Source organism: Equus asinus, chromosome 8 (genome assembly GCF_041296235.1).
Source record: "Equus asinus isolate D_3611 breed Donkey chromosome 8, EquAss-T2T_v2, whole genome shotgun sequence".
Classification (NCBI taxonomy): Eukaryota; Metazoa; Chordata; class Mammalia; order Perissodactyla; family Equidae; genus Equus; species Equus asinus.
The window spans coordinates 33,760,674-33,786,791 of record NC_091797.1 but is presented as its reverse complement, the minus strand read 5'-3'; the positions used below and the strand labels follow the sequence as shown (position 1 = coordinate 33,786,791).

Below are 26,118 nucleotides of genomic sequence, written 5' to 3'. Positions count from 1 at the left end.
CCCAGTGAGGCCCACACTGACCACCCCAGTTAAAAAAGCTGTCTTCCTTCTTTCCACCCCCACCCTCTGGATCACCTTCCCCACTGCATTTTTTCCATAGCACTTACCACCTTCTAACATAAACACTCTCCTTATTCACTATGATTATAGCACATAGTCTGTCTCTTCCCACTACAACATATGCTCCACAAGGCCAGAAACTTCTGTTTTTACTTCAACTTTTTATCTGTTTCACAGATGCAAAGATAGTATGTGATACATCCGGCACATAACCAATATCGGTTGAATGAATGATCAGTGTAGAGCACCCCCATATTCTAGAGACAGTATCTTTATTAACATAACCTCAGGCACATGCTGTTTCGTGGCAGCAACAGCACAATGTGCACTCACATTGACATCAATGCCACTTGTACTTTTCTCACAAGTGTTGCTCTCCCCTCCCTCTTCTTCCATCCCTCCCTCCCACACCAACCCTCCTGCATACCACAGCACACATTTGTCTCTTCAGAAAACAATGAATGATCTTTGACTTACGCGTCCTATTTCCCAACCAAATACAAATCTAAATTAGACTCTACTTTATACATCGTGAGTCTGGATTGGAGCCAGCACTAGGACGACTGGAGCTCAGGGCCAGGAGAGAGGGCAGGCTACAGAGCAGGAACATCCCAACAGGATCTTATCTAGGATGAGAAATTTATGGGATCCCTCCCTCTCTGCTAATTCCAGAATCTGGTTCCTTTGAGAGGTTGGGACAAGGTGGAAATGACAATAAGGCCTAGAAGGAGGCAGAGTTGGACGAGCCTGAAAATTCATCTCTGGACACCAGAGACGCCTGTGTGCAGGGGCCACTGGCCTTGTGGGGACAATGACAGGCCAAACAACTCTAGCTGCTGTCAGAGACAGGGGACACCCAGAGGAGAATGAGACCACAACTTTTACACAAGAACAAGAACAGAAACAAAGAAACTACAAATAAACACCCAAAAGTGGGACTGAAGGCCAAACCCAGGCCTGAGCCTAGGCTGACCCGGTCCCAGGAAGCCCTCACTGCCCAGGGTCCTGGAGACATGACAAAGCCCAGGTGACGTCTGAGTCCCTGAGATCACAGGTCCTGGTGGGACAAAGTTCCACTGAAGGGACAAGGACAAAGGAGCGGAGAGATGACCCAGCTGAGGAGTGACTACATCCCACCCCACGATGCGCTGAGCACTGAGTGGACACAGGCCCTGTCCACACTCGGCTCCTGACAGCCTTCTCCTGTCCCCACCTGCAACAGACTCAGCACAGCAAACATATGGATTCTGGAAGGTTCTCGGTGCTTCCATTTATTTCCTCTCTCAAATTTTAGGAATCTTCTCCTTTAATTAACTCACTGATCCCTCATGGCAAGAATTTGAAGAAACAAATTGGTATCCAGCCTCTTTATTTTCAATAAGGAAGTAAGAAGTTGCAGCTCAGGGCAGCACGAAGTAAAGACAGGGGTGGAGACGGCCCAGCCCGGCCTCTGCTGGAACAAGAAAGTCAGTCAGAAAAGAGAACAGAGGTCAGTGAGGGGAGGGGATTGTGGGAGAGACCAGTCTCCCTACCTCCTCACATCATGCTATTAGGAATGCAGACACATTCAGATGCCCTAAACAGAGATTCCTGAAGTCACAGTGGGGGGTGGGGCAGAAACAAATCTTGCAAAGCTCAGTCTCCCACAAGGCAGCTGTCTCACACTACAGAAGAAAATAAGCATGAACAAATTTAAGTCACTTGCTATAATTGATGACATTCTAAATGGCCCACCACATGCTCAAAATGTCCCAACCAAAGAATCCCCATAACTCAGTCTGTTCCCTCTGCCTCAACCCCTCCCACTTTAGGCCCTCCAGGGTCTCACCTTTAGGAGGAATGAGAGACCCATCAGAGCCCTGGGAACTGTCGCTGCCTGGAGTAGAACAAAACAGAACTCGATCAGAGCCAACAGGAGATGAGACTAAAGGAGGAACTCTGGGTGGGTGAGTTCCCCCATGGGCTCCTGTCTACACTATCTCAGGGATCACCCCCCCTGTCCATACTTACTTGTAGACTGAGCGTAGCTTCCTCTTTTTCCACCTGTGGAGAAGCCAGGAAGCAGGCAGGGCCATGAGGTCCTAAATGAATCACCTAGTCCTGGACACCAGAGAAGTTTCCAGAACTGTGATTACAGACCTAAGGGAGGATCAGGAAAGCTAGCAACAGTACATGTGTGGGGACTGGATCAACTGCCCTCCTGGACGTCTGTCCTCACCAACAACCTTCCCCTTTGACCTGTGACTGCTGGGAGTCGTGTCCCCATCACCAGACTCATCAAGGTGATAAATCTGTCCTTCATTTTCACATGTGCTTTACTAAACAGTGTCAGCCCCAGACTAGGAAAGCACATGTGTCTATGGATGGGACTTCCCATTAATGAGGCAGGACAAACTTCTACCTGGGCTTGAAACACCCGCGGTGGGGGGTGGGGACAAGAAAACTCAGACCCCACCCATCCCCTACCTGAGTGGTTCTCCCTCCAGATCACAGCTCCAGCCACCACAGCTCCAAGGAGACCCACGCCAGCAATGACGCCCACAATGAGGATGGTGGACTGAGGAGGCGGCTCTGGGAAGGGAAGGGAAGGTGAGGGCCCTGCCCTCAGGCCTCAGCCCTGACCCTGCTGAAGGTCTCCAGAAGGGCTCCTGATTTCCCTGAGAAGAGACTCTGAGCCCATGGCTCCCTCCTTACCCCATCTCCGGGTGACCGGCTCAGGCAGCCCCTCGTGCTACACATGGCACGTGTATCTCTGCTCCTCTCCAGAAGGCACCACCACAGCAGCCCACTTCTGGAAGGTCCCGTCCCCTGCAGGCCTGGTCTCCACAAGCTCTGTGTCCTGGGTCAGGTCCTCCCCGTCACGCTGCCAGGTCAGAGTGATCTCCGCAGGGTAGAAGCCCAGGGCCCAGCACCTCAGGGTGACCTCACGGTCAGAGATGGGGTGGCGGGTCACGTGTGTCTTTGGGGGATCTGAGGAGAAGAGTCAGAAAACTCAAGAATTTTACATCTGTCTTGGGCCACTGAAGCAGCGCTCATGTGACCATCCTGAGAATGGAGAGGGCAACAGGAGTGGGGGAAGGGAGCACAAAATCCAGACACCAGCCTGGACGCTGGCATCTTGGATAATCTACTATTCTTTGGGAATTTCTAGAATCAAAATGAGACAGTCCAGCATAGGAGGCTCCAGGTTTCTGAGGGGGAGAAAAGGGATTTCTGACCCTGATGGGGGTGGAGGCTGAGTGATCAGAAAAGCTGGAATCAGATCTCACAAACATAGGGTATAGGGCAGAGAACAAAGCCTGAGAGAGTCCCCCACGGTTTCCAGAGCAGCTGGCAGAGTAAAAGGGAATCATCGATCAGTTATTTCAGAGATGGTGTCCCCTCCATCCCAGTGGACACTGCATCCCTTTATTGTCTACAGAGGAGGGTGGGCACTCTGGGCGATTCACTCTCTGGTACCTAACCTGAACACAGGTGGATTCCTCACTCTCCTGGCAGCTGTGAGGAGCGTATTCTGGCCTATATCTCATTTTCCTCCTCTAGTAGAGGGAAGCAAGCCAAAACCTGAGGGGAGATGCAGGAGGCGCCTTCCGTCCCTCGTACCTGCGCGCTGCAACATCTCCTTCCCGATCTCCAGGTATCTGCGGAGCCACACCACGCACTTCCCATCCAGGTAGGCCCTGTCTTGCTCCGCCACACCGGTCGCCTCCCACTTGCGCCGGGTGATCTGAGCCGCCGTGTCAGCCGCGGTCCAGGAGCGCAGGTCCTCGTTCAGGGAGATGTAATCGGCGCCGTCGTAGGCGAACTGAGTGTACCCGCGGAGGAGGCGCCCGTCCGGCCTCAAGTCGCAGCCACAAAGCCACTGGTAAGTGTGAGACCCTGACCCACACACTGCGGTCAGCCCCGCCCACTTGGCCGCGCTCCCGCGAGAGACCTCTGGGCGGTGATTGGTCAGAGCCTTTTCAGTTTAAACCGAAAACAAAATCTGAGCGAGTGCCCATGGGCCCTTCCCAGGTCAAGGGCGCTGTTGGCGGACATCGGGGTGGTGCTCCGACCTGGAGGCTCGGGGCAGCCCTGGGGTTCGGGAGGTCGGGACCTGGACCCGGGCCCGCGTCGCTCACCGGCCTCGCTCTGGTTGTAGTAGCCGCGCAGGGTCTTCAAGCCCACTCGGAAATTCTGTGCGGTGCTCTTGATGGTCTGCGTGTTCTCCTCCCAATATTCCGGCCCCTCCTGCTCCATCCACGGCGCCCGCGGCTCCATCCTCGGACTCGCGGCGTCGCTGTCGAACCGCACGAACTGCGTGTCGTCCACGTAGCCGACGGTGATGAAGCGGGGCTCCCCGCGGCCGGGCCGGGACACGGCGGTGTTGAAATACCTCAGGGAGTGGGATCCTGGGGACGGGGAGGGGCTGAGACCCGGCCGACCCTCCTCCCGGCGCGGGTCCCGGGTCCGAGGGCTATGGGGGAGGGAGGGGACGAGGGGCTCCTGAGACAGAAAAGGGATGGCGGGAGACCCTAGTGGAAGAGAGGAGAGGACAGGAGGCCAGAGAGTGTAGGGGAGGGGTCAGGACGGGGCAGGGCCAACGTGGGGGGGAGTCTGGGCAAGTGTCCGGGGAGACGCCCCTTCCCCGGGGGTCTTCAGCTCCCGCCGCGCGGTCCCCTCGCTCCGCCCCCAGCAGAGGGCGTTTCCTCCCGACTCCGCGCTCACCTGCCCAGGTCTTGGTCAGGGTCAGGGCCCCCGAGAGCAGCAGGAGGAAGGTTCGGGGATCCATGACTCAAACCCTCGGAGTCGGGGGGAGGGTGACTCCCAGCCTGCCCTGCGAATTTTCTAAGCGGAAACCGCGGAGAGGCTGATTCGCTTCTCTAGAACCGAACACCCAATGGGAGTGAGAACTGGGGCCACGTCATGAGTCTCCAGGCAGGAGGAGCTGATACAGGTTGTGTGAAAAACCAAGGGAGATGTGGACTCCCCGACGCTGAGCTTCCCCGCCCCAGACTCCGCCCTTGGCTCCTGACCCCTGCCGCACACCGGGACCTAAGACTTTTCCCGACTCCACCTCTTTTCCAGCACAGAGCGCTCTTTGTCACACTGTCTCCCTGAGGCCTGGCCCGTGACCCTGTGAGGAAACCAGGAAGCGATCCCCAGGTTGGGCTCAGCCGCTTTTCCTGCCTTGTTCTTTCTGGAATCCTTCTCGCTGAACTGGACTCGCTGCCACCCACCCCTGACTTCTTCCCCTGGACTCTTCTGGAAGAAAACTCACTCCCAGGGAACTTGCTGGCAGAGAGTGAGCTCGCCCTGGGAATGGAGGTGGAGTGACAGGGGTCTTCTCTTTAAAGCTGGAGGAGTTGTGCCTGAAAACACCGGGTAGAGATTCCCATTGAGACCCGTTTCTTTTTTGTTTATTAACTCCAGTGGGTAACGCAATGTTGAAAACCCCTGAAAATCAGAATCTAATCTGTAAAAGTGATTTTGGCCCCTTATTATAGAAATGTGTCTACACAGCCCTGCAGTCAGACTCACAAAGCTCCTAAGTTTAAACTTTCCCGATGTATCAGTGACTCCTGTGTTGTATTTTAAAATTATCTTCATTCCATAGCCCTGAGTTTGTGAGTCCCAGATATATCCTCAATACAAAGAAACATACGGAAGTGATACCGAATGTCTTAATCTCAAATTCGTGTGCCCAATGCGCAATAAACCCATCACTGAGCCATTAGTGCTTGGAAATGGAGAAAAGTTTTATTGGAATTGGGCAAAAGGAGAAGGTGGGAGGATGGGTTCTCTCAAATCCTTAACAACAGAAGAAGAAAGCAGAGTTATAGAGATAAGGGACTTGGCAGGAGGAGTTTCAGAGAAACAAAGGGGTAATCTTTCACTCCAGAGAAGCCATTGGGCAATATGTCTCCTGGGCATGAATTCTGGGGGCTGGTCGTCCTCCCCAAAGGCATTCTCTTTCTTCTGCAAAACAAGCTCATAAATTCTCATGACCCCTGAGTCACCCCTCAGGTTAAACAGCAAATTGCAAAAGGCAATCACGATCTACAGTAACCCTCAGGTACAGATTTTCAACACCCACTGTCTTCATCTATGTCTGTGTTGGGAACAAGGTGGAAAGGCAGTCATGTTCATATTGAATATCTACAATAACCCTCAGGTACCTGGCTTCAAAAGCACAATTTGTTACTGTATATTTCAACTAGAAGAGTATACAAACTTTAATCACCTCAAAGTTACAAGTATTTAGTGCAATCAAAATGCCCTTTATCAATGCTTATGCATTGCCTATGTTTATGAACTGACACCTAAGGGATGTGCATATTATATTGGGGCACCTGTTATTTTTTTTATCCTGATTAACATAAGGAAGCACTTGGTTTTTAGGCAGCCCCACAGCAGGTAGTAAGTACTAGATGCAGAGAATATCCTGCTAAACCCTGTAGATACATATTTGTTAAAAATCTCTAAAACAATAGATTTAAAGCTGGGCATTCCATTGCTTTGGAATTCTTTACCTCTGCTTCTTCTCCTCACCGCTGCTCCTCCAGCCCTTCTCTCTGTCCCTCTCACCTCTCAGGCCCTCTTCTCCCCTTAGTCTCCACCACCCTCTCACTCCTGAATTGTGGCACCAGCACCACCTCCTCACCTACTACCCATGGACTCTGCTCCTCACCGTGGTCAGTGATCCTGCTAATGTTAGTCAGGATGTGTCATTTCTTCACTAAAACACTCCAATGGCTCCGTCTCACTCTTGGGAAGCCTCTAGAATGTAAAGTGCATGAACACAGGGGCTTTGGGCTGTTTAAGTCAAAGTTGTATCCCTAGCATATAAAGCCATTCCTGATACATAGTGAGCATTAAATTAGTTGATGTTGAATGAAAGAATGCAATTTGACTGCATTAGAGTTTAGTTACATCACAAAATCAGAAAAGGTTTTATCTCATGCAACTAGTATGCATATCAGTTCATAACTTCATCCCAGTGGAAAAAATGCTATGTGCTTATCTGTTGCACAGTGAACCTGTATATTAGTTTCCTATTATTGCATAAAAATTACCATAAACATAGTGGCTTAAAACAACACCAATTTATTTGCTTACAGTTCCTTAGTCAGAAATCCAGGCATGGTATGGATGGGTCCTCTGTTCAGGGTCTCACAAAGCTGGGTTCTCATCTTGAGGTGGGATCCTCTCTTCAAACTCATACAGAGCTGTTGGCAGAATTCTGTTCCTTACAGTTATAAGATTGTGGTCACTGTTTCCTTGCCAGCTGGTGGAGGGGAAGTGGGTGCTGATCCCAGCTCCTAGTAGCCACTAGCATTCTTTACCAGGTGGCCCTTCATTTTCAAAGCCCACACTGAAGACCCTCTTTCACATTGAATCCTTCTCACACTTTGAATCTCTTTGCTCAGGGACTCCTAAGTTCTCACCTGATTAGGACAGTCCAACCTAGGATAATCCCCCTGTGACCTTAGTTACACCTACAAAATCCCTTCACGGCAGCACCCACATTAATGTTTGAGTGACTAACTGGGGGGAGGGTGAATAACCAGGGAGTGGTTATGGGAGGTCCTTTACAAAATCAAGCTAGCTTGGCCTGGTTCTTTCTTTTGTGTTTAATTGGGTCACAGATGGAAATTGAAGTTCACGTAGATAGATTGTTTGGTGATAAAATACATCCTGTCTAATAATGAAAATTCTCCTTAAATCCTAAAACCAAATGACATACTTAATATCTTATAGTTAATTTAGAGCAAATGAAAATTAAAGTGCAATAATTTGTTTTCCACCATAGACACTGTATTAGTTATTTACTGCTACATAACAAATTAGTCAAAACTTAGCTGCTCAAAGCAAGAAACACTTATTCTCCCAGTTTCTGATGATCAAGAATCTAGGAGTGGTTTACCTGAGTGCTTCTGGCTCACAGCCTCTCTCAAGTTTGCAGTCAAGTTGTCAGCCAGGTCTGCATCATCTGGTGGCTTGACTGGGGCTGGGGGATTCCTATGAAATCACAGGAATCACTCATATGGCTGTTGGAAGAGGGCCTCAGATTCTAGCCACATGGACCTTTCCATAGGGCTGCTTATGACATAGCAGCTGGCTTTCCCCAGAGCAGATGATCTGAGAGAGCAACCAAGATGGAAGCTGCAATGTATTTTATGTCCTAGACCCAGAGTCTCACACCATTCCACGAGCCTTATTCTATCAGTTTGCAGTGAGCTGTTAAGTGCAGCCCACACTCAAGAGGAGGGAATTAAGCTCCACCTCTGGAAGGGAGGAGTATCTAAGAATTTAGATACATATTAAAGCCAAAATAAAAATTAAATATCATTTCAGGATTTTGTAAGTCAAATTTTTTTTATCTGATTCTTTTTTAATACTTTAAATTTATCTTTTGGAAATTAATGATTAAGAATAAGTTTGAGACCGGAGAAAAGAGATACAACAATATTTCTAGGTTTTTCTTGCAAAGGCCTTTAATAATAATGTTTTGTTTTCTTTTAAAAATAAGGAGCTTCACGAACGTGCCTGTCATCCTCGCACAGAGGCCCTGCTAGTCTTCTCTGTATGTTCCAATTTTAGTATACGTGCTGCCAAAGCAGGCACAATATTTCTTCAATAAGTTGCAACAAAGTTGAGAATATATACTTAGTTGCTAGATCAAGTGGTTCCAAGACTTCCATGCCATAATAATAATGCCTGTAAAATAATCTGAGTTTTTCCTTCCAAGTTTTAAATTTCCTTTGTTAAGAATGCTAAAAGTATTAACTAAAGTGCCAATTTCTCACTTAAATATCATCTTCAAAAATATTTACCTAATCAGATTGCTTTTCAGTAAGAAAAATGTGGCTCTCATACCTCATTCTACTCCAGGCTTAGCATCATGACAAGGATTTTGATGTCATGCAATAGGCAGAAATGGTTAACGTCAATCTAGGAACTAAGTCTTCCAGGCACTGACTATTTAGTTGACATCTTACAATAAATTTAACATCTTTCACTGTGTTTTTTGATGAGATTTGGTAGATATGATTTGGACACCAGTGTGACTCTGAAATGCATTGTTATCATGTGCCTCTAAATTGTTTTTAAGCATCTCTGTTGTGTTTTCCATTCATATTTTCTGCTCTATCACTAGTTATTCCTTTAAAAATTTCCCAGTTTACCTTATATTGATCAACAATGGTCTTTTCCAACTCTGTAAGTGCATTTACTCCAGTGAGGTTAAATGTAAGCAGCACCTCAAAACCTTCACAAGATAGAATTGCCTGGCACATCAGATTGAACACTGTACAGAAAATCTAAAGAGCTCCCAGTGAGAAAAAGATCAAATGACCCATTTCTAGCCAAGACTAATTTTTTATGGTATCCTGGCCCTCTTTCTCACGTTGCTCATAACATTGTCTGTGGCTTTGCTCCAATGTGGTAGTTTTTGATAAGGATCCTTGCCATGATCTTTGGTAATTTCTTTTCTTTTTCGTTTAAAAAGAAATTAACCAGGAATGTTCACAAGCTGCAGTTTTAAAAATGTCAGTTTAAGAAGTTATGACCAAGTGATTACCTGGGCACCTACCACTAGTGTAAGAAGCAGAACCTATGAAGCCACTGTGGGCACCTCCCCAACCCCATCCCCCAGCTGTAACCTCTATCCTGGTCTTGTGTTCACTATTCCCTTGAGTTTCTCTAAAGATTTAACAATAAGTGTATATAGCCCCAAACCAAATATTATTTAGTTTTGCCTGTTTGGGGACTTTATGTACCGTGAAATACTCCATGTATATTTTGTGACTCAACATTCCCTGTAGCAGACTTATTCCTCATGCATGACACTGTTGTTCGTTCATTTTTAGTGCTGAAGTTTTATATTTTGTGACTATACACAATTTTGCTAATTTCCTATTGATGTGTTTGTGGTTGATTCCAGATTTTGCTGTAAACGTTAGTGTACGTGTCTCCTGGGGCACACAGGCAAGAAATTCCCCAGAGTGTATGATCAGGAGTGGGATTGCTGGATTCTATGGGATGTGTACTTTAACCATTCTAGACCTTGCTAATTTGGTTTCCAGAGTGCTAGCACCAATTTAAACTTTTGCCAGGAATGTGTAAGAGTTCATGTTGCTCATGTGTTTGTTCTGAAATGAAAACAAACTCAGGGGAAGGAAGGAAATAAGAGTTGAAAGTCACTTCCTGAGTTGCAGAATCACCCAGGCGTTTTATTTTCAGACTCTCAGTCACTTCCTATACTTTACTTTTATTCCGTATACATTGGTGTTACACTTTTAGCTTATATACCTAGATAATGCTTCCTTTTAGCATAACCACAAAGCAGTATTTTATATGTTTGAAATATCCAATAAGAAGAATAAAGGAAGGAGAAAAGACAAAAGAAAATAAAAATATAAAAAATAAGAGAGGAGAGGAATTGAAATTGAGCATAGATAACATTTCAAGGTTCGAGGAAATAAAAGAGATGTTGACAATACCTATAGAATAATAGAAATTTAAGAAAGCCTGATTAGCTATTTATTGCTGTGTAACAAATTACCCTGAAACTCAGCAGCTTAAAACAACAAATGACTATTAACTCAGAGATAATACAAAGACAAGCAAAATAGAGGGGGACACTGGTGGGAGAAGTTGGATAAAGAGAAGATTTTACAAGATGAAGTAAGTACAAGGTTGTTGCTATACAGATGAAAATAATTTTGTTAGTCTGAATCTGCTGCAGTGTCGTTTCCTGTCCAGGTCTCACTCAAAACAGGCATCCGTCTGTGTCACCCAGAATATGGGCCAAACAACATACCTAAGTGTGGAACGTGCTGCTGCCAGAACCCAAAGAGGCATACCAGGCTGTATCCTTCATTCTATGTAGTGAGGGACACAATATGCAGTACTTTGTGTCTTACTTTGAAGGGGACATCCCTGCATACCCTTAACCACTGGACCTCCAGAACTGACCTGGGGCAGCCACTCCCTGAGTCTCTGTCAGGTTTATCTTCCACCCTCTGGGATGCATGTGTTTGACCAAGGCCTCCCTTGTACTTTCCACCTGTTGCTCATCCATCCCAATCAACATGATGTTCTCAGTTAAATGAACTAATGTGATATCCTATAGGATATCCAAGAGGTCCAGAGCTCTTAAGACTTTGTTACAGAGGGCAGGAGAGTTAAAAGAGCCCTGAGGCAAACTATAAATAAATATTGTTGTTCCTGTGAATGCTAATCATTCCACCTCCACTTTTCTTATTGGAATGAAACAGAATGCACTCACAAAATCAACAGCTGCATACCATGTGCCTGAGGCCTTACTAACTGGCTCTAGCTGTGATATCACATCCAGCACAGCAGCTGCATCAGGACCACTACTTGGTTATATCTGAAATAATCCCATGTATTCTCTGAGCTCCATCAGGTCTCCACTGAGCCAAATTGCTGAATTAAATGGAGGAGTCACTTGATTAAATTAATTAAATGGAGTCACTTGAGTGTACACCACTCCTGCGTCCTTGAGGTCTCTAATGCTGGTGCTAACCCCTACAATACCTGCAAAAGCCTCCACAATACCTGCTCCTGGAACATACTGTCATTTCTGATTTGGCCGGGATGGGGCCAGTTTCAGAGGTTTCCCTTTGGCCTTCTACCTTATGAGAGACCTTACTCCACAGACCAGTGATGGACTCAGTGCAGAGGTTACTCCAACTGCAAAGTATATCAATGCCAATTATGCACTCAGAGATTGGGGAAATAACAGCATAGATCTATGGAATCAGGGGTCCTTGTGAACTAGACTTTGTCTAGGACTCCATTTATAAACTGGCATCTGTAAGTCTGTACTGCAATGGGGGACGTGATGATGCCGTGGGTATCGAGGTATCAATGTCAGCTCAAACCTGATGTACAATATTTCTCAATATTTCTGGCAAACTTCTCTTTCCTCAGTGTACAGTCACTTGAGTAAATGGCTGTAGGTTCCTTTGCAGAAAGACCGAGGGCATTGCTCCAGTACCTACTTGCCGTGGTATTCCAAGGTCCTTCCTCCTAGGGATTTGGACACTTCTTAAGTCAAAGGGTTCTGAATCTGAAAATTGGCTCAGGTCTTGTTACTGAGCAAGGGATTACAACTTTTACTGGGTCAGACACCCAAGCCTCTTGCTCCTTAATTCTTGCACCAGCAGAGGGACTGGCTCTGGCTGGGAGCATGGATGGTTAACCTATGATAAAGGATGGAAGGCTCATCCTGAGCATGCAGATGCAACTGCGTGAGTAGATGGTGGTAAAAATCGGTAAAAATTGTCTTCTAATGTCTTTGGTTTCTCAGTGAAGTAGGAAACAAGGTCACTAGCCAAAATAAGAATGGAGAAGGAGGGTTGGATGTAATGAGGGACCTCTTACCTCCAAGCTAAGGGATACAAGGTCTATGGGAGGGAAAACACCCGTGGGAGAGGACTCCAGAGGGAGCTGTGTCCTCAGGGAGACCCAGGTTTCTGTCAGAGCTGCGAGGTAAAGGGAGCATCCTGAGAGAGAACTTTGGAGATTTTGCTCATCATGGGCTGAGAAGTGCAGGGGGAGCAGTGAACAGGTTTCAGGAGTTGATGACGGGGTGTGAGACGTGACAGAATGGGCATGTGCAGAGCCTTGTGGGGATGAGAGTGCAGGATATTTGGGAACCAGGGATGACTGACACAAACAGGGAAAAGGAAATAATGAGATTAGTCCTGGGGTATTCAAGGCAAGTAATGGCGGTGAGTGTGTGAGAGATGAAAGTGGGGAGGAGCAGGGGTTTGGGGCTCTCACTTGGGCTCTGTCAATGAAGGTGAGGAAGTGTGGGGTCGTTGGAGATTAGTTTCAGTCCATGGATCCTTTCTTGACCCCCTGATTATGGGGTGCAACCCCCCAATGGGGGAGGAGGAGTGTTAAACAAAGTCCATGGGTTCACTCTTGACCCTTGTAGGGTGGAAGTATACTCATACAAGGTCTCAGGTCTGCCTGACGCCTCCTTCAGGAGAGACATTTTGGGGCACCAGGTGTGACCCTTGATACAGAGGGTCTCTTCTGCCTTGCTGAGGGGGACAGAAGTCCTCGGGGAGCTGTGCTCTTAGTCCCAATGTGCAAATCCACACTATGAATATTATGTAGACATTGAGATGTTTCCAAATAAGAGATGATTTTTTAAAAATTCAGTTTTGAAAAATTTAGAAATAGGAAGTAGAAAAAAATATTTCCACTTTTCAGCGTTCTGAGGTGTTCCCATCAAGGGGCTGGGGAGAGGGATTGCAGAAGGAGAAGGAAACATCAGAGGAAGGCACAAGGGCTCCTGAGCTCTCTTCTCTTTCAATCCCTGCCATACCCTCAAGCCTGACCCTTGTGAAGTCCAACGCTGCTCAAAAGCTTCCTCATCCCCACATTGATGCCCAGTGAGGCCTCAGGACATAATAGCCAATCCCAGGTCCTGGCTGCATCCCACTGGATCCCCTCAGTCTCCAGGCATGGGACCTTGGACTGCTGAGTCCTTGTCACTTGTTCCTCCTACTGCAGCTGGGGCTGGAGGTCCCTCCATCTGGGATTCAGTCCATTGAGTCTCTCAACTTGGGATCTCAGGGGATGAAGCCCTGGGGTGGCAGGTCCAGGAAGGAGGGGATGCCCCCCAGGGAAGTGATGACAGGGAGGAAATAGGGACATCAGGGGCAGAGAGGTGATGAGAAAGAGAGGGGATGGAGACAGAGAAGGGAGGTGCATAGGAATGGCTGGCCTAGGGGCCACCTGTGGACTGTGTTTGGAGAGGGTTTTCTGGGTACTGGCTGATAGCAAAGGGCAGGTGCTGTACTGACCCTGTAGGGACCAGTCCTGGTCCTGAATTTCTGGGATTTCCAGGGTCCCACTCCCGGCACCAGGACCTCACAGGTGATCTGAGCCCAGCCCCACATGCTGTTGCTGAGCATGGTTGTGAGCTGGGCAGGTAGGCTCAATTGTTCCTTCTTTGCCTATGAGACCTGGAGCCTCTGCCCCAGGCTGAGGGGCCCTAGACAACCATGCATTGGACATGACCTGGGGGCTGGACACAAACAAGGGCTACAAGGACCTCACCAGCAGACCCAGGCAACCTATTATGCATTTCCCAGGTTCCTAGAGGCAGCCCCTGCACCCTCCGCAGCTTGCTGCCTGAGAACTCTGGGGTCCTGCCTCTTTCCTCTCTGGTGACACAAGTACCCAGATCCTCAGACTGGACACCACTGGCCTCACTTTCTGATAACCCCAACCCCTGAACTTAGGAGCTCTGCAGCACCAACCCCAAATCTCATTTCTACTCTGAAGACTGACCCAGGGGTTTGGGGTTCATAGGAAAGGGCGCCACATGCTGTCGCTGAGCATGGTTGTGAGCTGGGCAGGTGGGCTCCCTTCTAGGACACAGGAGTTCGAGGAGGCAGCTGGTGGTCATCCCAGGCTGTGGGCAGTGCCTGGGTGGCTGGACCCCAAGTACAGTGCAGCTCTATGGAGAGCGCTTTTCAGGGGCTCAGGAAACTGGGACAAATTGGTAGGTATCAAACACACACACGTCACAGAAGACCCTCAAAACCAAACACCAATAAACTCCCCCTTTCAAGCCCTAGACTCAGCTTTAAGGAATCTGGTCACAGTATTTATTCATTTACTTGCAAATGTTTAGTGAGCGCCTCTGTACCAGGCATTGTTCCAGGCCTGGTGATCAATTAATCAAAACAGAAAAAAACGCCTGCTCTCTTGATGCTTATAGTCTGAGAGGAAAGACAGACAATAAATAAAAACAGTAATAGTCTTAAATTATATGGTCTGTGTTCCTATTATCTATTTCTGAGTAACAAACAGTCCCCAAATAAAACAATAACCTTTTAATTCTCCCTCATTCTGAGTTGGCTGGCCTAAGCGAGCAGCTCTTCAGCCCCATATGACACGAGCTGGGGCTGCAGTCATGTGACGGCCCAACTGGTCTAGAACATTCAGGAGATATTTGACAGAAGAACATTCCAGGATCTCCCTTTGACGTGTCTAGGGCTCTATGCCAGGTCAGGCACTCAAACTGCAGCAGGAATGGAAGTGGACAGATTTTAAAAAGATTTCCTACCTCACTTTATATCTTAAGGAACTACGAAAAGAAGAGCAAACTGAGTCCAAGGCTATCAGGTGGAAGCAAATAAGAAAAATTAGCACAGAGAAAAATAGAACAGAGACTAGAAAACCAAGACAGAAAATCAATGAAACCAAAGGTATTCTTGGAAATATCAATGAAAATTGATAATCCTTTAGCTAGATCTACTAAGAAAAAAAGAGAGAAGATTCAAATTACTAAAACCAGAAAAAGTGGGACATTACTACTGATTTTATAGAATCAAAAAGGATTGTAAGAAGTATTGTGAAAAACTGTATGTGAACAAATTGGAAAACCTAGATGAAATGGACGAATTCCTAGAAACACACAACCACCAAGACCGAAGCATGAAGAAACAGAAAATCTGAATAGGCTCATAACTAGTAAGAAGATTGAATGAGTAATCGAAAACAAAGAAAAATCCTAGAATAGGTGGTTTCATTGTTGAATCCTAACAAACATTTGAAGAAGAAGAAGCACCAATCCTTTTCAAAGTCTTCCCAAAAAATGAAAAAGAGGAAAAACTTCCTAACTCATCTATGAGGCCAGCATTACCAAGATCTCAAAACCAGACAAAGACACTACAAGAAAAGAAAACTACATTGACCACCCATTGACCTGGACTCCACAGCATGGTACATAAGCCCCAAGCCTTTAGAGGAATTTTTTTGGATCATGCCCAAAAATCACCTCACCTCAAATTTAGTCATTTACAGATACCACAGATACACATGTTTCATTGTAATGTTATTTTAAAAATTCTGCCAAATCATAAATGGAGGTTTAGGAGTGGTGGTGATGCAAAAGGGGGAAGCTGTGGGATGGGGTTGTCAGGGGTAGATGGCACACTTTACCCCCACACTTGGTGTCATCTCCTGAAGAGGGGAAGAATGGGTAAACCCTCTACCATGTCTGTTCAGCTGAAGAGAAAACATGGCACAGTTGGAATAAGGCATGGAAAGGCAAAAGTGAGGATGGCAGAAGCACATATGCACATACTTGCTAATGTTTCTATGGCATGTGGATTCAAAGGATAGACTTGGGGGGTGGAGAAAGAAAAATAAGTTAATGAGAGAGGAAAAAGACCCTACATAGAGGTCCACAAAACATCCCAACCTGGCATAAAGACTAGGGAGCCATGAACTTGTCAAGTACCCATTATGCATTAGATGCCCATTACATGCAAGATAGGATTTAAAACAAATACAGTCATGCATCACTTACCAACAGGGATACGTTCTGAGAAAGGTGTCATTAGATGGTGTTGTCACTGTGGGAACATCATAGAATATACTGAGACAAACCTAGATGGTAGAGCCTACTACACGCCTAAGCTATATGGTAGTAATCTTATGGGACCACCATTGTATATGTGGTCTGTCATTGACCAAAATGTTGTCGTGTGGCACATGACTGTCCACTAAGGAACGAGGATAATCTAAAGAGTTGGAGAAGCCAGTTTCACGAGATCAATACTCACTGTAGGAGGAGATGTCTTTCTCATCACGCAGTTCACTAATATGGACCTCAAAGTGATCCTGCACATCATTGAGGATCTTGGCATCATTCTCATCTGACACAAACGTGGTGGCCGACACTTGGTGCCTAAATGGTCTGCTCTGGCCACCTGGAAGGAGACAGATGGTAGCACTGGAAGACCCAAATAGAGAAGACACCCAAAAGGGGGATGAAGATGTAACGTATGAAAAGATAAAGAAAAAGAGGGAGTGGGAGAGGACCCTGGGATGTCCTTCTGGGTGTGGAACTTACCCAATGTAGGTATGTGTCAGAACCCTTACGAATGTCAAAGTTAAAGGCAGTCTTCACCTGATCGATGTCCAGGGCTTGGCCAAATAGGTTGGTAGCCATAAGAATTTGTCATTGAAAATCTTTAAACTGCTCATACTGAGAAGGAATTGTGAGAAAAAAACATTGGAAAAATGTTGAGATCATTGAGAGAATTCAAAAAGGACACAAAATATCTTCTCCATCTCTGACTCACCTCTTCTCCTGGGGCATCCCATGGTGGATGGCAATGATTGGGAAGTTCTGCTGTATCTGTACAAACCAAGGACTGACTAATACACAGAATATATAAAAACTTCTCAGATCAATGAGTATAAGACAGACTATTTTTGTTTTTGTTTTGTTTGTTTTTTTTTTTTTTTTGGAGGAAGATTAGCCCTCAGCTAACTACTGCCAGTCCTCCTCTTTTAGCTGAGGAAGCCTGGCTCGGAGCTAACATCCGTGCCCATCTTCCTCTAGTTTATACGTGGGACGCCTACCACAGCATGGCTGCCAAGCAGTGCCATGTCCGCACCCGGGATCCGAACGAGCGAACCCCGGGCCGCCGAGAAGCGGAAGGTGCGAACTTAACCGCTGCGCCACCGGGCTGGCCCCAAGACAGACTATTTAAGAGATGAATAGTCTAATGCTTGCAATTTGCCAAACTCAAATGGAAGCGCATAAGCTAGGGAGCATTTGGAGGTACAGTAGTCCATACTATAAGTAGTCAATAGAGGATAGTCTCCTAGGGTACAGAGCATGGTGAGTACAGGGGAAGTGGATGAATGGGAAAATCACAAAAGAAGAAATCTAAATGATAAACAAACATACACAGATGTGCTCTACCTCATTAGATGAGGGAAATGCAAATTAAAACCATAATGACAACAGGACTGAACCTTGAAAAGACTATGCTATGTGAAAGAACCTAGTCACAAAGGACCACACATTGTATGATTCCACTTTTAAGAAATGTCCATAATAGACAAATCTATAGAGACAGAAATTAGATTAACTCTTGCCTAGGGCTGGGGAAAAGGTGATGGGAGAAATGAGGAGTGACTGCTAATAAGTATGAGGTTTCTTTTAGGGGGTGATGAAAATGTTCTAAAATTGGTTGGGGTGATTGTTGCACAACTCTGTGAATATACCAAAAATTATTGAATTGTATATTTAAATTGGTGAATGGCATGTGAAAAATATCTCAGTAAAGTAATTTAAAAAATCCATAAGGAGATACTATGACAAATTCACTAGAATCCCTAAATTACAATGATTGACTATGAAGGAATGATGTCAGGGTAGATGGTGGAATAGGAAGCATCAGTGATCCATATTGCCACCTGTACAACAATTGCACTGGTAGAATCCATCTGATGTAACTATTTTGGAATGCTAGGGTCTACTGAAGGCTTGCAACTTCCAGGGGAAGGCCTGGATGTTAAATTGTAGTTGACTTCAGTCAATTTCAGCCTAGCACCTTAGAGGCTTTGCACCCTCCACCCTCTAGGCCTTTGCAGGCAGCCAGCATGTGTCCTTAGAGCAGCTTGCAGGAGTTAAGGTGGGCAATTAGAACCCTGTCCTCCAAATATCAGGGATGAGTGTTCTGATTGCTGCTTGCTGCTTTTGATCAAGGAGGTGCAGCAAAGAGGCAGGCATTAACATTTGCAACTCCCATTGCCATTATTACAAGCCTCTTCTCCTGTTGAAGCAACATCAAGGGCATTTAAAGGGCTTGGGAATTTTTACTCCCTTCATTTTCCATTTTTAAAAAAATTTTTGGAGGCAGGCGTATAAGGACTAGAACATCCAAAAGCAACTGCAAATATGGGGAAATTTAAAAAGTTACTGCATATGCCCAGGGAAAGGTGCCGGCTCATAAAAGATCTGAGAAGTTCCTAAGTATACACTTCAGGAAATTTCGGCCACAGAGATACCTTACACAACAAAAACAACCAAAAGATAAAAGCAAAACCAAAAAACTCAGCAAATCCTGGGGAAGGAGAGAGTCTGATTTCCAGAGTTATTGATAAGATTCAAATGTTCAGTTTTCAAAAAAAAATCACAAGGCATACAAAGAAACAGGAAAGTATGGTCCATTCAAAGGAAAAAATCAATCCACAGAACTGTCGCTGAGAAAGAACAGATGGCAAACCTACTAGACAAAGACTTTAAAACAACTGACTTGAAAATGTTCAAACTGAAGTCAGAGTGGTAGCAGACTAGGAGGTCCCAATGCTCATCTCCTCCATAAAAACAGCAAAAACAAAAAAAAATCAAAAGGTAAAAAGAAAAACTAATTTGTTAGCTAAAATATATAGGGTACCACACCTGCTTCTGAATAAATAAATAAACAACTACAAATTGACGAAAATAGCTCTGGGAATGTTCTGGACTACAGTGAAGACAGAGCAGAAATTCTGTAGAGCACAACAATCAAGAATGGCTGCATAGGAAAGCAAAGGAAGCATTTTACCTGCATCACCCCATCCGCCAGTCCGGAGCACTCGGCTCCAAGAAAGATCCCCTTGGATGGATTTCACCCCACAGGGAAAAGGAGAACAGGCAGACTCCAGCAGTCCTTCTCCCCTGTGGACATTTGCATCCTTTGCTACCAAGTACCCCCACAATCTTCACTAATGCTGAATCTAGCTGACAGAGCTGCCCGGAGTCCCTGCCACTTCATCTCCTTCCCAGGGCTGGAGCTCCTGCTGTGGTGAGACCTGCTCTGGGGGGCCCAAGTCATGACTGCACTCTGCTGCCCAGGATTGAGACATTACAGCACCTCACCATCTACAGAGACTGGAGCTGCAGCTGCACTGTGCTCTGCTCTCTGGGTCGCGAATTGGAGCTGTGACCCACCACTACTGGAGCTGTGTAACTGCCATTCCACACTCCACCCTCTGGACCTTGAATGAGGGCTTTGACCCACCATCACCCAGGTGGTTCTGCTGCTGTACGCACTGCCCTCTGCATCCCGAGTTAGGGCTTTGACCTGTGATCACCAAGGCTGAGCTGCTGCTATTCTACACCCTGGCCCCTGGGTCCTAAATCACTGCTTCTGTACCTGCCATCACTGGGGCTGAGCTGCCTTTGCACTATGCCCCACGCCCTGCGTCCTAAGTTGTGCCTTTGACCCACCATCACCAGGGTCATACTGGTGATGCCTTGTGCCCCACTCTCTGGTCCCTAAGTTGAGGCTTTGACCCATCATCACTGGAGCATGCTGTTTCTGTGCCAAGTCTCCTAGGTCCAGCCCACTGCTGCACCCTGTCATCCCTGGACCCCTGATACAACTGTGCCCTGCTCCCTCCCTAGGGCTTGAGTCACTACTGCAAGCCTCAGAGAACCAGACCTCAGTTCTGTTGGTGATCTGCACATGCCTGGACCACAGACATCAATGCCACTGCCACAGAAATTGCTCCTGTGCCCCAGGCCTCAAGCACTCTGTTAGTTCTGTACACCTCTAAGACTGAGACCCCCAGCTCCACTACCACTCTGAGTACCAGACCAGCGCACCAGACCCAGTACTAAGAAAGATCTCCTTGACTAGAACTTTCCCCCATAAGCAAGAAGGAGAATAGGAGGATCCTAGAAGCCCTAGCCTCCACTACCATCACAGACACTTGTAGCCTTGCCAGCTAAGGACCCCGACAGTCTTTGCCAGTGTTGACCTCAGCTGACAGAGCCGCACAGAGACTATACCACTGTACCCTTCCCAGAACTGGAAATGCTGCACCTCACCCAGACAGCACTCTTGCACCACTTTCAAGTGAAAGTTTTTCCTCACTGAAGCCAGTCTGAAAAGTCTGGAAGAGGCGACTATTCCTGCAAATGCACAGGCATCAATACAAAGCCACTAGAAACACTAAAAAGCACAGAAACATAACACTACAAAGGGAACACAATAATTTTCCAGTAATTGATCTCAAAGAAATGGAGATCTGTCAGTTACCTAAAAAGAAATTCAAAATAATTATTTTATGGAAGCTCAGCAAGATTGAAGAGATTAATACAGAAACTTTTCAGGCCATGAGAGAGGGGGTGATATATATTCAAAGTGCTCAAAGAAAAAAACTGCCAACCAAAAATACTTTATCTGGCAAAATTATCATTCAGAAATAAAAGAGAGGGGCCGGCCCCATGGCCGAGTGGTAAAGTTCGTGCGCTCTGCTTCGGTGGCCCAGGGTTTTTCTGGTTTGGATCCTGGGCACGGACATGGCACCGCTCATCAGGCCACGTTGAGGTGGTGTCCCATGTACTACAACTAGAAGGACCCACAACTAAAATATACAACTATATACTGGGGGGATTTGGGGAGGAAAAAGCAGAAAGAAAAAAAAAAGGATTGGCAACAGTTGTTAGCTCAGGTGCCAATCTTTAAAAAAAAAAAACAACACAGAAATAAAAGAGAGATAATGACTTTCCAAGACAAACAAAATCTAAGGGAGTTCATCACCACTAGACATGCCTTACAAGAAATGCTAAAGGGATTTCTTCAAATGGAAATGAAAGGACACTAATTAATAATACGAAAACATATGAAACTATAAGTGCACTGGTAAAGGTAATTATATAAAGATAATACTCTAGTACTGTAAGATGGAGTATAAGCCATTTTTAACTCTAGTACAAAGGTTAAAAGACAAAGTGTTAAAAATAACTATAGGTACAATATTTTGTTAGCATATACGCAGTATAAAAAGATGTAAATTGTGAGATCAATGACATAAAATGTGGGAGGAGGAGTAAATGTGTAGAGCTTTTTTATGCATCTGAAGTTATCAGTGTACAATAGACTAATATAAGATGAATTATGAAAGCCTCACAGTAACCACAAAGCAAAAACCTACAGTAGATACATAAACAATAAAGAAAAAATAATCAAAGGATTTCACTACCAAAAGTCATCAATTCACAGTGGAAGACAGAAAGAGAGGAAGAAAGGAGCAAAGAAACTAAAAATAATTGGAAAACCATTAATAAAATAGTAGGTGCTTACCTATCAACAATTACTCTAAATGTGAATGGATTAAATTCTCTAATCAAAAGATTTAGAGTGGCTGAATGGATTTTAAAAACTCCCAACTATATGTTGCCTACAAGAGATTCACTTTAGCTCTAAGGACACTCATAGACTCAAAGTGAAGGAATAGAAAAAGTATTCCTTGCAAATGGAAACCAAAAGAGAACAGGATGAGCTATATTCATATCAGACAAAAGCTGTAACAAGAGACAAAGAAGGTCATTATATAATGATTAAAGAGTCAATTCATCAAGAAGATATAAAATTATAAATATATAGGCACCTAACGTTGGAACTCCTAAATATATTAAGCAATTATAAACATATCTGAAGGCAGAAATAGACAGTAACGCAATAATAGTAGGGGACTTCAATACCTCACTTTCAACAATAGATAGATCATTCAGACAGAAAATCATAAGGAAATATTGGACTTGGACTATACTTTAGACATATACAGATCTAACAGACATATACAGTGTATTATATTCAACAGTAGCAGAATACACATTCTTCCCAAGTGCACACAGAACATTATCCAGGATAGCTCAAGTGTTAGGTCACAAAACAAATCTTAACATATTTAAGAATATAAAAATCATATAAGTATCTTTTTCAATCACAGTGATATCAAACTAGAAACCAGTAACAGGAGGAAAGTTGTAAAATTCACAAATGTGGAAATTAAACACCGCACTCCAGAACAACCATAGATCAAAGGCTAAATCAAAAGAGAAATAAAAAAATTTCTTGAGATAACCAAAAAAGGAAACAGAACATACCAAGTCTTATAGGATGCAGCAGAAGTAGTTATAAGAGGAAATTTGATAGCAATAAATGCCTACATTAAGAAATATTACAAATAAATAACCTAAGATTACACCTCAAGGAACTAGAAAAAGGAGAACAAACTAAGCTCAAAGTTAGTAGAAGAAAGAAAATAATATCAGAGTGTAAATAAATGAAATAGCAACTAAAAACACAATAGAAAAGATTGATGAAACTAAGTTAAGATAAACAAAATTGACAAACCTTTAGCTTCACTAAGGAAAGAAAGAGATGACAAATAAATAAAATTATAAACAAAAGAGGAGATATTACAACTGATACCACAGAAGTACATAGGATCATAAGACTCTACTATGAACAATTATATGCCAAAAAATTAGATAACCTAGAAATATTGGATAAATTCCTAGAAGCATATGGCTTACCAAGTCTAAATCATGAAGAAATAGGAAACCTGAACAGATCAGTTACTAGGAAGGAGATTGAATCAGTAATCAAAAATCTCCCAGCAAAGAAAAGCCCAGGACCAGCTGGCCTCACTGGTGAATTCTACCAGACATTTAAAGAAGAAGAATTAAGGCCAATCTTTCTCAAACTCTTCAAAAAAATGAAGAGCAAGGAACATTTCTAACCTCATTTTACAAGGCCAGCATTACCCTGATACCAAAGCCAGATGAGGACACTACAAGAAAAGAAAATTACAGTTCAATATCCCTGGTGAAGATAGATGCAAAAATCCTCAACAAAATACTAGCAATATGTATTCAAGAGCTATTTAAAAGGATAATACACCATGATCAAGTGGAATTTATCCCTGGAATCCAAAGATGGTTCAACATACACAAATTAATAAATGTGATACACCACATTAACAGAAAGAAGGATAAAAATAATATGATCACTTCAATAGATGCAGAAAAAGCATTTGACAAAATTCAACATCATTTCATGATAAAACTTGCAAAATTTGGTATAGAAGGAATGTATCTCAACATAATAAAGCCATATAGTACAAGCTGACAGCTAACATCATACTCAATGGTGAAAAGCTAAAAGCCTTTCCTGTAAGATCAGGAACAAGACATAGATGCTCACTCTTACCACTTCTATTCAACATAGTACTGGAAGTCTTAGCCAGAGCACTTAAGCAAGAAAAAGAAATAAAAGGCATCCAGATTGGAAAGGAAGAAGAGAAATTGTCTCTATTTGCAAATGACATAATATTTTTTTTAAGATTTAATCTCTTAGCAACTTTCAAATATAAAATACAGTATAGTCAACTATAGTCACCATGCTGTACAACTACATCCTATGGCTTATTTATTTTATAACCGGAAATTTGTACCTTTTGACCCCCTTCACCCATTTCACTCCCCATCCCCCACCTCTGGCAGCCAACAATCTGTTCACTGTATCTATGAGCTTAGTTTTTGGTTTTTGTTTTGTTTGTTTTTAGATTCCACACATTAGTGAGAACATACAGTATTTGTCTTTGTCTGACATATTTAATTTAGCATAATATCCTCAAATTCCATCCATGTTGTTACAAATGGAAAGATTTCATTCTTTTTTATGGCTGAATTATATTCCAATGTGTGAGTGTGTATGTGTGTGTGTGTGTGTGTGTGTGTGTGTGTATGATACTTATATATGCCATTTTCTTTATCCATTTATCCATTTTCAGACACCTAGGCTGTTTGCATATCTTGGCTATGACATAATCTTATATATAGAAAATCCTGGGGATTCTAATAAAAAACTTTAGAACTAATAACAAATTTAGTAAAGTTGAAGGATACAAAATCAATATACAAAAATCAGTTGTGTTTCTACACTCTAACCACGAAATTATCTGAAAGAGAAACTAGGAAAGCAACTCCATTTACAATAGCAGCAAAAACAATAACATACTTAGGAATAAATTTAACCAAGTGAAAGATATGCACACTAAAAACTATAAGACACTGATGAAAAACATTTAAAAAGAGACAAATAAATGGAAAGCTATCCCATGTTCTTGGATTGAAAGAATAAATATTGTTAAAATAGTCATACTATCCAAATTGATCTACAGATTCAATGCAATCTCTATCAAAATTCCAAAGGCAGTTTTCAAAGAAACAGAAAAATTGATCCTAAAATTCATATGGAACCACAAAAGATTCTGAACATCCAAAAACATCTTGAGGAAGAACAACAAAGCTGGAGGCATCAGACTTTTGGATTTCAAACAATATTACAAATTCGTAATAAAACAGTATGGTACTGGTATGAAAATAGGCATATAGAACAATGGAACAGAAGAGAAACCAGAAATAAACCCTGCAAATACAGTCAATTAATCTTTGGCAAAGGTACCAACAACACACAACAGGAAAACAATAGTCTCTTCAATAAGCGGTCTTGGGAAAACTGGATATCTACATGCAAAAGAATGACACTACCTCCCTAGCTCACACCGCTCACAAAAATTAACTTAAAAGAGATTGAAGACATAAACGTAAGAAGTGAATCCATAAAACTCCTAGAAGAAAATATATGGAAAAAGTTCCTTGTCGTTGGTATTGGCAATGACTTTTGGGATATGAAACCAAAAACACAAGACACAAAAGTTAAAATAAACAAGAGCGACTACATCAACTGAAAAGCTTCTACACAGCAACAAGGAAACCATAAATAAAATGTAAAGGCAACCTATGGGATGGGAGAAAATATTTGCAACCCATATATCTGATAAGAGATTAATATCCAAAATATATAAGTAATACATACAAATCAATAGGAAAAAAACAAATAATCCAATTAAAATAAAGGCAATGATCTGAATAGAAATTTTTCTAAAAAAGCCTTACAAATTGTCAGTACGTACATGAAAAGGTGCTCAACATCACTAATCATCAGGAAAATTCAAATCAAAACCACAATGAGATATCATCTCACACCTATTAGGATGGCTATTATCAAAAAGACAAGAGATAACAAATGTTGGCAAGGGTGTGGAGAAAAGGGAATCTTTGTACACTGTTGTTAGAAATATAAAGTAGTACATCCATTATGAAAAACAGTATGGCAGTTCCTGAAAACTTTTTAAATGGAACTACCATATGATCCAGCAATACCACTCCAGGGTACATATCAAAGGAAACAAAATCCATTTCTCAAAGTGATATCTGCACTACCATGTTCATTGCAGCATTATTTGCAATAGGCAAGGTATGGAAACAACCTAAGTGGTGTCCATCAGTAGATGAATGGATAAAAAATTGTGATATATATTATATATATACTATATATATGTGTATATACGTATAGAGTGGAGATATATATATATATG

The 26,118-nt window shown here is 43.8% G+C and overlaps 1 protein-coding gene and 1 non-coding gene across 22 annotated transcripts in view; both read right to left on the bottom strand.

Annotated features, from left to right (window-relative positions):
• Positions 1 to 1,412: 1,412 nt before the first annotated feature.
• LOC106836238 (class I histocompatibility antigen, Gogo-B*0103 alpha chain-like) overlaps positions 1,413 to 26,118 on the bottom strand; it is a 36,733-nt gene continuing 12,027 nt past the window's right edge. The window contains exons 1-9 of one of the 21 annotated variants that reach the window (XR_011505093.1): positions 4,768 to 4,921; positions 4,182 to 4,451; positions 3,664 to 3,939; positions 2,755 to 3,030; positions 2,527 to 2,631; positions 2,071 to 2,199; positions 1,889 to 1,936; positions 1,593 to 1,724; positions 1,413 to 1,510 (exon numbers count right to left, since the gene is read on the bottom strand). Coding sequence is in view for 2 of the 21 variants with exons in the window: in XM_070515295.1 (XP_070371396.1) it covers positions 1,461 to 1,510; positions 1,889 to 1,936 (98 nt within the window). In the remaining 19 variants the exon portion in view is untranslated. Of the gene's footprint in view, positions 1,725 to 1,888; positions 1,937 to 2,070; positions 2,200 to 2,526; positions 2,632 to 2,754; positions 3,031 to 3,624; positions 3,940 to 4,181; positions 4,575 to 4,767; positions 4,922 to 26,118 lie in introns of those variants that run through there. The other 20 variants (XR_011505092.1, XR_011505081.1, XR_011505080.1 and 17 more) reach the window with 20 other exon arrangements.
• LOC139046113 (U6 spliceosomal RNA) lies at positions 8,562 to 8,667 on the bottom strand. Its single transcript, XR_011505679.1, has one exon. It is a non-coding gene; the product is annotated as a U6 spliceosomal RNA (small nuclear RNA).